This window comes from Sylvia atricapilla, chromosome 5 (genome assembly GCF_009819655.1).
Source record: "Sylvia atricapilla isolate bSylAtr1 chromosome 5, bSylAtr1.pri, whole genome shotgun sequence".
Classification (NCBI taxonomy): domain Eukaryota; kingdom Metazoa; phylum Chordata; class Aves; order Passeriformes; family Sylviidae; genus Sylvia; species Sylvia atricapilla.
Window position 1 is genome coordinate 5,528,696 of NC_089144.1, and position 13,390 is coordinate 5,542,085.

Here is a 13,390-nt window from a genome sequence, read left to right on the forward strand (position 1 = left end):
AAGTTGACATAATTCTTCCTTTAGAGGAAAGTGCATGTGAAAGAAGGGATATTGTTGTTGAGGTTTTTATTTCATGTATATTCCAATACAACTGAGTGCTAGAATTCAGTGCTGAACTGAAATACAGTTTACAAAGTTCTGGGGGTTTTTGGGTTTTTTTGAGGGTTGTTTGGGTTGCCATTGTGGTTTTGGGTTTTTTTTCACGGATTTAAAAGAAAAATAGTCATGACAACACATCAAGGTATTAACATCTTAAAAATTTTAAGGCACATTCCAACAAAATAAACCTTTATTGAATGCAATATTAGGCATTCTATTTTGTTTAAGGGAACAGTGCTTCCCTCCCCCCCACCAAGAGATTCCCTTTCACAATTTCCAGAAGCTGTATTTCAGTTAGAGAAATATTTCTCATGATTAGAAACAACAAACTTCAGTCTAAATTTTCCTTGAATTATGAAGTGCAACTAAATTCTTCCAGAAGATAACAGTTTTCAGTAGGCACTAGAATGAGAAGCCTGCAAGTTGTTTACAGTTGCTGGGTACAGTATCATGTTCATTCAAATTTTATAGTAACCAATCTAGAATGTTGTTTTTGAAGAACTATATAAAAAGTGGAATTTAAGAATAAAGAAATGCAGCTTAAAGAGCAGGTTGTCACCATTTTAAAAAAAGTCTTAATGGCAACCTGCATATTTCATACCACTTCCACAGTATGTCAGCTAGCAGAGGCTTAGTCCAATAATTTAAAACTTTACATAGGAATGTCTTTTGGTTCTGAACGCAGATCATAAGTCAGCATGTTCAGTATGTGAAGGTTCAGTTGTTCCACTCTCTACTTCCTCTCCTGTGAAGTTAAATATAACAATTAGAAGACAAATCTACTATCAATTGCATATATAATTATATATAACTATGATTTTTGAAATTAGGATTTTTTTAAAGAGAAACACAAATTAACATTTATCAAGATCAGAGAAGCAATTAAGCCCTATATAACACCTACTTACACTATTCTCCTAACCTAAGCTTTTATTTATATTTTTTACTATATGTAAACAAAATGTTTCAAATAAACTGGTATTATATTATTAATAGAAGGAAAAAAAAAAAGCACAGGCACGTCTATTCTAGGCTTTTGTTTTCAGCTATTCATAGTGAATTTCCTTCTTTCCACAGAACCTGTCAGTAGCAGCTCTGGTATTTGAAAAAACAGGGCAAATCTTACTCAGAATTGTTTTTTATAGTACAAACTGCTCAGTTCAGATGTTAAACAACCTTTAAAAAAGCAGAGCAATTTCAATATATTAGGAAAAGCATTAGCTAAATAAACAAAAACAATCCTAAGTCAATTTGTCAACCTTCTATTTTACTTTTAGTGCCAAAATGTCGTACCACATTAGCAAAGGTAGTAATTGATACCCTCCATATGTCTATCAGAGAAGTAAGTAACTTCTAAAGGACTAATAACAGTGAGCACTGAGAGTAAAAGGAATGAACTGAGTGGCCTTGAGCAGAAATACAACACCTATCTTTACAACTTATTAGTGCAAGATGAAAAATCAGTCTTGGGGATGGAAATGGGAAGACAAAAATCAACCCAAACAAGCTAAGAAGTTGAAATAAAACAAAGGTATGAAATTAGGTGTCTCTCATCTATTCTCCTACAGCTCTTATTGCAAAATAATCCTATCTTTCTCTTCGGAATTGTAAAAGAGGCCTAGATGGAGTAATGGAACATTTAATGGATGTAGTTCTGTTCATATGGGTCAACATATCCTAGAAAAAAATGACAGCTGAATTTTTTGACTGAAGGTATAATTTAAGTGAAGCTAAACAGCTCCCTGTGACTGACAGGTCGATGTCTTCCCCACTTTCACCTTAACACCAGCTCTGGCACTCACATGATCCCAAAATAAACAAATTCAGCTTTGTTATCCAGCAAAAAGAATTCTTAATTCTTTCTTAAATTTGTGATTTTCTGAGATTTCAATGAGTTGAAGACTGCATGCAATCAGATAAACCCTTAAGTCAGAATTAATGATAAGGAAAGAAGTGGGAATCAAACTCATTTTTATGACAGCAGCAATTTGCTAGCTCATTTTATGTAACAAAGCCAAACCCTTAAGTGACTTCAAACCACAACCTTGAGATAAGCAAAAATGTCATAACACAAGAAGAGAATATTTAAAAACATAAACTATCTTAAAGCAAAAAACCCACAAGGTCAGAGTGAGGTCTACACTATAAACTATTGATACAGACCAGAGCTGTATGAAGATGAGAAATAATACAGAGGGGTTTACAAGTAACTAGACCCTTAGACTTAAATAAAACTCGAAGTGGTTGATACAACATATTTTTGTTTAATTGTCTCTGAATAGCTACTTGCCTGGTTTTACAGTTTGAACACATGTTCCATCCTTATCTTCAAACCCTTCTGAACATACACACTTGTAGCTACCTGATGTATTAACACAGTCTTGATTCTCTTTTGTGCAGACCTTTTCAGGAAGGTTACATTCATCTATATCTAGAGATAGCACAGGGAAAGAAAGAGTCCATTGCTGTTACTTTGTTAAAAACCTTATTTGTGCTCAGTTATTTAAACAAAATTCTACTCAAATATGCAAATCACTGAGGAGCAGAATGCTGCTGCAACAGATTTAACTTCTGTTAAATAATCTATTTCTTAATGATTTGGACTGTTTCAAAGTTATTCCGGTAACACCCAGTAGTGCTGTTTTTTAATGTTTTACAGGTCCCTGTATGGAGAAACGTATTAAGCAGTTATGTTTGTCACAATTAGGCAATTCATTTTAACCTACTGAACATTTCCCCCACAGTCATTTTCTATTTATGCCATTGAAGTATAGCTAAAGGGAACAGAGCTTGTAAATACTACATCATCACAGTTAAAAGCTACTTCAGATTATGCATATGTTCTACTCTTTCCCACACAGGAAGTCTAATTTCACATTATAATTCACTAAGAATGAATATAATTTGAACTTGGACATTATGGCATTCTGATGGATTATCAGAATGCCTTTCTGTTACAAAATTAATAGAAAACACAGATCTGATGAAGTGGTAAGTAACTGACAAAAGACTCACGTAGCTGTTTCCTGAACCTACTATAAAATACCTTGTTCGTTCATACCAGTGGTTCACTTTAAGCCTTGTCAAGCAAATTAGCTCAGTAATAGAAAGGAATTAATTGAGAACATCTTTGCAGCTAATTCCAGAATGACTGGGCACACTGAGAGGCAGGAAAGCTGACGCACACTACTGTGAATGTACACAGGAGCTCCTCAGCATAGCTAACCAAGAGTGAGCTAACCAGCATGGTTCCCAGGTACTGCTGAATCCACCAACCTGAACACTTCTCATCTTCCTTCACGTATCCAGATGCGCAGGTCTTACATTTTTCAGAACCTTCTCCTGTGCAACCTACACAGCTGGCATCACAGGCTAAAGAAAAAATATTTTATGGATAAAAAAATTGTATATTTGGAGTTTAAAATACCACCCTTAAAGCTTACCCATACAAGGAATCATAGAATGGCTTTGGATGGAAGTTGACCTTGAAGATCATCTAGTTCCAAGCCCCCTGCCATAGGCTTGGAACCTTTCTACCTTTCACTAGACCAGGTAACTTAGAATTCCATCCAAGCAGTCTTTGAATACAACCAAGGACAAAACATTCATAACTTCTCAGGTCCAGTGCCTCAACACCCTCATAGTAAAGATTTTCTTCCTAATATCTAATCTAAGCCTACTCTATTTCAGCTTGAAACCATTCCCCCTTGTCTTGTCCACTACATGCCCTTGTAAAAAGTCCTTCTCCACCTTTGTTGTAGGCCTCTAGGTACTGGAAGGCTCTGGAGCCTTCTCTTGTGCAGAATGGACAATCCCAGCTCTCTCAGCCTGTCCTTACAGGGGAGGTGACCCTCTTGATCAAGATCTTCATAGCTGTTCTCTGGTCTCAGGCACGTCCATGTTTTCCTTGTGTTAGAGGCCCCAGAGCTGGATGCAGTACTCAAGATGGGGGGTCTCACAAAAAACAATTAGAAATAACCAGAAACCTCTTGTTTTTCCTCATACAATAGGTCTAAAGCCTCATCCTCCCCATGCCCAGTGAGGATCAGACCACACTGTACCAAATACCTATCATGCATTTTCTAAGCATTACCTCTAGCATTAGTTTAGGATTCTAGACAGTAAAATACAACAGCAGATTGGAAAGAAACCTTTGCATGAGAAAGATCCATCTGTGTTCAAACAATACTGGTGATCTTTGCAAGGAGAAGTAGCACATTCATCTAAATCTGAAAGATAAAAAGTGACAAGTTACCTAAAATAGTAGTCATGATTAAACAGCCAGATTCAGACTCAGAATGCTATAAAGTGACTGCACTGAGAACAGTTGTTGCAATGAGTTTGGGGTCATGTAACATGGTAGAGGCAGAACTAGCATGGTAAACATACTGAACATATGCTGTTTTGTTCACCTGAAACCTGCATTAGAAAATCAAAACTCAAATTTAAATGCTTGAGCTGAGACTATAAGAGATGTATCAGAAATTCAACAGCTAAAATTAAATAAACTTGCAGGATACTTGCAATCCTTGTCATTTTCAAGTCATGCATTTATGCAAATATAACAAACAAGCAGACAGGCTATTGTTTTGGAACACTATTTTCTCCTGTACTCCTACATTACCAAGCTACAGAACTTTTTATATGACTAAAATGCTTATACTAATGCCGATACATGTGGTGCCTCTTAGCATCCTGCACAAAGCAAATTGGAACAAACCAGGTTATGATTATATTAAGACCAGTCAAGCTGAAACTCTCCACTGCAGAGTTAAAACATGCAAGGCTTATGACTTTGAGGAGAGGGTGCAACAGTATTTCATTAAAAAATTCAAAGACAGGCTATTTCAGTCCCTCTGCTCCTGTCACTGCTGTCACTCATTCTGTTGCTGCACACATCATTCCTACTGATTACTCAATTGATTTGTAGTTCATTAGTGACAATAATTATTTGAAAAAAACCCAGCTGTACAGAAGAGAGTATCAAAGCATCTTAAAAATGCACTGGGAGTGCTCAGTAGCTGCCTAAGCAGGTATTGCCAGAGATGTAATTCAAGCCCAGTTCTCACTGGCACTTTGAAAAAGGAGCAGTGTTCACATAACTTCTATGACACAGTTTCCAGGAATTATGTTAGAAAGGGTGAAATTCAATCACTTAAACAGAATGTGTTACTCTCCCCTAGTGCTTTCCTGCACTGGAATTATTTTTAGTGTTTGAATTTTTCCTGAAGTGTTTCACACTTATTTCCTCATAAATCAAGTTAAATGCTAAGATAGAAACAGGTGTGAGATTAATGAGCTTGATGTCTCCTGGTATTTCTGTCCAACAGCAGGAAAAGTTAGCAGGCATGACTTCTAGTGAAGTGTTTGAACTTTTAGGGTTGAGCATTTAAAACAAAGCTATGTGAAGGTAAATGTGCAATTAGTGCAAAATATGTAGTTAAGTTTATACGAATCTTCTACTAATTGACAAAATAGCTGAAAGAGCAGGACATCATTTAGCATTCAAATAAAATCCAAGAAAACTCTTGTCTAAAAAGAAATACTCCACTTGCTGCCCTATGTATTCCATTAAACTAAAAAGACATGAACAGTATGATAAAGGTAAGTATCTTCACCAGGCAATCAGCGGTGAGAAACTACTACTTTCCTGCAACATCAAACAAGTTAGGGAAGGGAGAGGCTAATAAAACTGTAGAAATCTGAACTGACAGATCATTTCCATAAAATACAATATAACTTGGAAGTGATGTCATCTAATCTTACTAGCCAATGTTACTACAAAACCTGTTTGAAGTCTGCCAAGCATTACTCACCCACACAAGCTCCACCTTCATTTTTAATCCAGCCTTCTTTACAGTCTTGGCAGTCCTCGTTACTTGAACCAGTACATGTCTTACAGGCAGCATGGCAGGCTGAGAGGAGAAAACCACAACCTGAGTTTTGTCAAGAGATCCCAAGACAAGCTCAGGCACACACATTCTCAGAGGAAACTTTATTTAGGATTCACTGGAAGCCATCATTTTTCAGTAGCTTGAAACTCCCAGTCACAAGATGCCACCTCCATAAGCTCAAGATTCAATACAGAAACGTGCAGCTATCTGACCAAAACAACCTTAAAATCCCAAAATACCCCTGGAAACCAAACCTAGCAATTACAGCTATTTGCACCACTGAGAACACTGCCAAGAAATTCTAGTGACTAGAAGTAGCAGGTCCAATTTCTAAAATATTTGGGAAGAGATCAGGAAGGCAAACTTAGCTCAGCTCCTCAAGGCTGGGACATGAGTTTAAACATCAAACTCTGAACTTCCCTACCTAATGAATCCTCACTACTTACATTTGCAACTAGCTATGAGAGCAGTGTGTGAAGTGATTTAACTCTGAAGAACTTCAGAAGAAAATACACTAGAAATCCAACTGTATATTCATATAATATACATATATATTTAGCATGCATTTATAACAGACCCTATGTAACATATATATGTTATATATTGCACTCTAAAACAAATCATATAGAAGATTTACTACACAACCAGATTTTAAAAAACCCAACTAATATAGACTATTTCAAAACAATCTTATTAGACCCCAGGGCCAGGATGTAGCTGTTGCAGAATCTCATCAAGGGTCTAAGATGAATTGAAAATCTAACCAATGCAAAATTCTATTCCTATGATCTGACTTTGTTTCAAAATTAAACTTAGGCCAATCTAACTGGAATCTAAGTAGCTTGCAGTACAGATCAACTGTTTCCATGCCCATTTATTCCATTTAAGCTTATCTGAGACATGTGGAAAACCCAGCTTTTAAAGCAGTCCAGCATGTAGTAATTTCAGCTCAAGATTTTAACACTTTGGAAGTACTTTGGAAGCAGAGAAGCAAAGATTTTTATGAATTCTGCTTCTTAAAGCAAAAAAAACCAAAACCAAAACCAAAAACAAAACAAAACAAAAAAAAACAATTTAAAAATTAAGGGCAATGTGGAAAGGTAACTTAGCAAAACCTTACAATTCCACCAAACTGACTGACATGTCTTTTATGCCTAAAGCTGAGTGACCAACCTATGTTTTGTCTCTACATTTGTTAGTTGCAACCATTTCTAGTTTTGCTTGCAAAAACGGAAGAAGTAACACAAAGATACAAAGCATGTGTTAAGACTTTGTTACCTGTACAAACAGAATGTGTCTCATTTCTCAAGGAACTGAAGTAACCACTAGAACAGTCCAAACAAAATTGTCCTGTGTACTCCTTCTTACAGCTGCATGAGCCATCTCCACCTCGGGTACCATCACCATCACAGTGGCCATTTCCATGGCAAGGTCTTTCTGATCCACCAAGACAAGCTAAAAATGGATCAAAAATATTTTTTAAATCAGATGTTGAAGGAAATAACCTTCTACTCTCAGACACAAACACCCGAAGTCCCTCCCTCTTCACAGAAAGTAAAATACAAATTAATTTTAAAATGTCACACTAAAGCAGAATATAATTTCCCAGAGCCATTTTTACCCTTGAGAGTAACCAAGAGTTTTGCAATAAGGCAATGCTCAATAATATATTCAAGTATAAGTGAAACTCAAAACAATCTCCAGGAAAGTTCAGTTATCATTTGATTTTGGGTAAAGACCATGGCTCAGAATTTTAGTTATTTTCCTAGCTTCCTGGATAAAATTGGTATCTTTATTTTTTCTGAATCTCTGAGAAGGCTCATATCCCATCTGTAAAAGTCTATTGGTTATCATTTAGATCAATATAGGGAATGGGGACTTATTTCTTACCAATATATTAAGTGGTCAAAAATCAATTTCTTAACAAGGTGCAAAGTTCTAGAGATACATAAATTTTACCAGCTTCAGAGGCCATATATATCTCATCACTTTTGCAAAGACCCTACTTTCACCCAATTTTTCTCTTTGCCTTTTTAATTGATCCTCAGTTGCAAGTTTCTTCATTTAAACACCAGCAGCATTTGGGTTGTTTTACTCTTGAAACTGGTCAAGGATTCTTGTCTACAGAGATTCTGCAAGGCCACCTAAACAACAGACTTCACGTTACAGAGAACCTTTCAGGATGGGTCAGGTGTGGATACAAGCATCAGATTGATTGTTTCTGCACATCTTGGAACCCTGGACAGCTTTGTACATGCCCAGAAGACTTTCATTTAGGCAGGATATTCACAAGGTAGCCACTCAGTAATGAGGCAGCAAGCAGGCACATACTACACAGCAGCCTGTGTCCCATGTGAAATACATACATAATGTATTTGTTTGTGACAGTAAAGACTGAAACAAACAGGTGTCACTGTTAGGGACACAAAAGAATGAAGCAGGCAGCAGAAAGGTCAGCAGGGAAACCTCTCTACTTTATTTTTCTGACTCCATCTTATGTACACTTTGACAAGCAGGCCAAAGATTGGCTACACAGGCAGCCACCTCTTCAACCTCGTTGGTGAACATCACCATCAAACATCTTTCTCCTCCCAGGGGAGAAATAGGTAAACAAAATAGATAAATTCTAAAAATATACATAGTTTTCTTGAAGCTGCGTGAGAACAAAATGCAAACAGTGAAAAGCAGGCAAACTTGAGGCAACAAACAGGTAAAGAAAAATGTATCTGCTACTGAATTTTTCAGAAGAAAAATTACCAAGGCAATCAGGTCCGTAAGTTCCAGCAGGGCAGCAAACTTCTATCGTTTCAATGCAAAACCACTTAAACAAATCTGGATACTTCTTCTTTCTGTATATGAGAGACATTCATTTACAAATAAAAAGAACAAAGATTCTTTAAAAGCCAACTCACACAACTGACCCAGCACAACATGGGAGAGCAACCTATTGCACATGACAGATTAGAAACCTACTTCTTCCAAAGATTTCAGGAATCCATTTCTGCAAGTCCTCCAACTTGAAAACATACCTTTCAAAATACAGTACTACTAACAAGCTCTACTCAAATTTTATAGATTATATTTAAGAAAAAAGTGAAATAACAGCAACAAATAAAATCAATTCATCTTCATACATGCACACTCCCTTTTTTCTACACTTTACTTTTAGGGAAGTTTTTATATAGTTTAGACAGTCTTATTTATGTCTTTGTCTTAAAGCTAATTAATGTATCTTTATATACAAGTATTACATCTACAAGTTTTTCTTTATATATCTCAAGTATACAGAAGATAGCTTAGAGGAGACATTAACATTTGTTCAAATCAATGGCAACTTGACGATAGAGTTAAAATTTCTTTTTTTTTTTTTTTTTTTTTTAGCATTGATCGAACATTATTTTAGAAGACATTTTTAAAATTAACAAGTTAGTTATGTGCTACCTGAGCACCAGCATACACTCCCAATTAATGGAGTCCAGCTCCCTGCTCCTCACAGAACTTCCTACACTAACCTATGTGAGCAAGAGTGTCCTCCAGATGATTCCTAAACTCTGACAGGCTTGGTGCTATGGGGAACCTGTTCCAGAGATTGACCACCCTTTATGTAACAACTTGTAAAAAATACCCAAGATATTCATGGGCAAAGAAACTGTCTTTGGAAGCTACCACAAAAACTGAATGACAATTGGATACTGCAGGTCAAAGAAAGGAAGGCAAACAATCAATTGCATGCACTCAAAAGGTCTATTAAATACAGAAACTTTCTAAAATCCAATGTATTTTATGAATTCTTTCGATTATTTTAGATAGTCTACTTTGTCAAACTTTCTACTTTAAGACCAGTTCTGCAAATTGTAGCCAAATTAAAGACTTTGTGTTGCAATAGTTTACCTTTCTGGAAGGCATGTCCTATGAGGAGCACCTAAGGACTCTGTGCTTGTCTAGAAGGAGGTGGAGGGGTGGCCTCATTGCCCTCTGCAGCTTCCTGAGGACGGAAAGGGGAGAAGGAGGTGCAGATCTCTGTTGTATTTAATGTCAGGACACAAGGGAAGGGTACACAGCTGCACCAGGAGAGGTTTAGACTGGACATGAGGAAACATTTCTTTACCAAGAGGGCGATCAAACACTGGGACAGGTTCCTAGAGAGGTAGTGGAGGCCCCAAGCCTGTCACTGTTTTAGAGGTGTTATGGACAATGACCTTGACTTCAACTGCTTTAACTTCTGATCAGCCCTGAAGTGGTCAGACAGAGGAACTAAATGATCATTTTAAGTTCCTTCCAGCTGAAATACTCTACCTTCTCCTCTGTTCAATTCTATTCCCTTCACAATATGTTAACATACTTACAATCCTGTGTAGTTAGGTAAAAGGATAAAGCAGTGATTTAGAAGAAAGTGAAGAATCAAAAAGCCTTATCCAGTTATGGAACATTATAATGGCACTTCACTCTATTGAACTCTAGCTAATTAGGAGTGGTAACAGTCTAAATTAGTATAAAATACTTAGAAGAAATGTGATTTGGAACTAAAACCCCAAACATTAGGAAATCTAAAAGTTCCACTGCCATCCATGCACTAATTACATTTAAGACTGGCATACAAAAAGCTCAGCTATAACACAAATCCCAGTCGAACTTAAAATGACGGTAGAAAAGTCAGCTGCTACTCTACCATCCCCAAGAGATCCAACTTCTACACTGATTAGGACCAACTATTCTTTTGATTGCCACGGGAACAAAATGTAGTTTTGGGGGGAAAAAAAGCAAACAAACAGAAATCTCACAAGAACAAAAGGCCCTCTGCAGTTTTGTGACAGAGGAAAAAAATAAGGGACTAAATTTCAAAACTTTCCAATGTTGGTTTGCCTTGACACCCCACTGGTAACTAAGTAGAGAGTGTATAAGAAACAAGTATAGATGCTTTGGTGCAACACTTCTGGAATTGAACATCAAACAGAACATAGTACAGCAGCACATGATACTAAAAGTTAGCCTGAAACCAGCTGGACCCAATGGCAACGCTTGAAAGACAATGAAGAATTAATCATACTGCTATTCTTCAGACACAAGATTTAACATGATCAATTCATCCTCTTAGATAATTTATTTGCACAAATATCTCTGCCAAGAAAATGATACTTACAGTTTGAACCACCATTTCTCTATAAGTTCTTCATGTTCTTCAACCATGTTGTTACATTCAAAGTTACTACTGTCACACAGATTCTCTATGATCTCTACAAGACGAATTTCACTACAAGCAGAGAAGAAAAACTGTAAATTTAATTTAAATTTATTTAAACTCAGTACAACTCAAGACCTGACAGAGCAGCCAGCCTTCAGTGAGAATATTTCATTAGTTTATGAGGTGCCCTGAGTTAGTTTCAAAACACACCAAATATCAGAGTAAAGAACTAATAAACATTATTTCAGTTAAAAACGCCTCCAAACTCAGAATTATGATCACAAGAACCTTGTGACCTGCTTGGATTTACTATGTTTGCAGATTGTAGGTTTGGTAAATTTTTAGCTTCCCAGAAAATTTGAGTGCGGTACTTTCCTCTTATGCTCAACAATAAACTGAATGTATTTTTATTTGATACAAGGCTGTGAATCCCACAGTAACATCTCAGGGCTCCAACTAAGATAAAAAATGACTTTGAAATGCAGGAGAAATGTGTCATGTTACTTTTCTCCATGGTTAACCAGATACATGTACAATAATCTGCTTTCTCTTTGGCACTGAAACAGTGACAACTCTCAGGAGGAGATACTGCTTTAATCCTAAATCAAGTATTTCAGTGTTCTGTACCTTTTATGACTAGCAATAAATTATTGACCACTATTTAGAGTCATTATCTTGAGACTTTAAAGGGTAAATAGAAAAAAAAACACCACCCTACTATGATTAGAAACAATTACCTTTTGTTGTTTTCAGAAACAAAATTAATAAGAGCAATAGTAAGGCATTTCAGTCTTTACTGTAACCTTTAGATTACAATGTTATGTAACATTCTAATCATTAAAACTTTAAGGTTTGGACAGCAGAAACCTTAGCTACCAAGTTCAATATTTAAGTTCCAAATAAATACTGGTACAGTGAAGTTACACACAGTGAACACAAAACACAGCTGAATGAGAAATACTGAGACAGCTCACCTGGACTCATACTTTGACAGAGTCTTCTCTTCCCAAGCAGTGTTTCCACCACCAAAGTTCTTTTTAGCTGTATCTGCTAAACCCTACAAAATAAAAAGTATCAGAAATTACACGGGATTTGATTCTAACAGAAATTAAAAGCAATAACAAATGCTTATATAAAAATTGTGAAAAGCCCCATGTATAAACTATAGTTCAGTCTCAAGCTGCTGATCAAACTCCTGAGTGAAAGCAACAGCTAATGACAGCATGAAAAGTGAGGAAGTGTGTATCACAGCATAACCTGATTAAATTTTCCTAATACATAAACAAGGCCACGTTACAGTCTTGATTTACCAAAAAAAACCAACCCATGCGTGTATGAAACTTTACACCCTCCTCTCTCAAGCTCTCAGGAAATTTATTATTTATATATTATAATTTGAATAGAACTTCTCCATCCTCAGTTTTGATAAGAGGCCGGTCTGCACCAGGCAGTAAGTTCAGCACACAGCCGTACACCAGGGCGATGAGCAGAGCTGTCCCCTCTGGTCCCACCAAACGCCACATGGCAGGAGCCCCGCAGCCCCGGCGAGCCTGCAGCAGCCGACACGCGTCCGGAGAGCGCCGAGCACCGGCCCCTGGCTGCCGGCACAGCATCCACCGTGCCGCACGTACGGCTGCTGCAAGCGGCAACAGTGAAAGCTTGGGGACGAAGCTTTCCACCAGCACCTCCCATGGAGCCGGAGACGCTCCAAGGGAGCCAGAGCCTTGCTGCACAAAAAGCCCCACACCGCCTTTGGCGGCACAGACGGAGGAGCCCTGCCGCCCACCCGCCTCAGCGCTGCCGCCGCTGCCGGAGCGGGGCCCGCCGCTGTCCCGTCACAGGCCCGGGAGGAGCTCCCGCACCGCGGCATCGGGCACGGAGCCGGCACTGCTCGGCCTGAGGCCGGCGCTGCCCCGCGGACCCCTGCCGTCCACCCGCACCCCGCGGCCCACCTGGTTGAACCTGTCCACGATGCCCCGGCAGGTGGAGCACGCCAAGCGCCGCCGCTCACCGGCGCAGCGAACAGGCGGCGGAAGCAACAGGGCGGCACAGAGCAGCACGGCCAAGGCCACGCGAGACGGTGGCGGCACAGGGCCCAGGCGAGGAGAGGGGCCGAGCCCCATGGCTCGGCTCGGGACCCCCGGACGCGGAGCGGGGCCGGCCCGGCCGAGCCCCCTCAGCAGCGGCAGCCGCGCTCGCCCCGCCCCCGCCCGGC

At 38.5% G+C, this 13,390-nt stretch overlaps 1 protein-coding gene across 1 annotated transcript; it reads right to left on the reverse strand.

Moving 5' to 3' along the window:
* Positions 1 to 236: 236 nt before the first annotated feature.
* Positions 237 to 13,381, reverse strand: CRELD2 (cysteine rich with EGF like domains 2). Its single transcript, XM_066318598.1, has 10 exons — positions 13,128 to 13,381; positions 12,150 to 12,232; positions 11,134 to 11,244; positions 8,751 to 8,842; positions 7,272 to 7,448; positions 5,916 to 6,014; positions 4,251 to 4,328; positions 3,376 to 3,471; positions 2,390 to 2,530; positions 237 to 844 (listed from the first exon to the last, which is right to left on the reverse strand). Exons 1-10 carry the CDS (start codon positions 13,296 to 13,298, stop codon positions 786 to 788), a joined length of 1,107 nt encoding a protein of 368 aa, XP_066174695.1. The 5' UTR covers positions 13,299 to 13,381; the 3' UTR covers positions 237 to 785.
* Between the last annotated feature and the right edge of the window lie 9 nt (positions 13,382 to 13,390).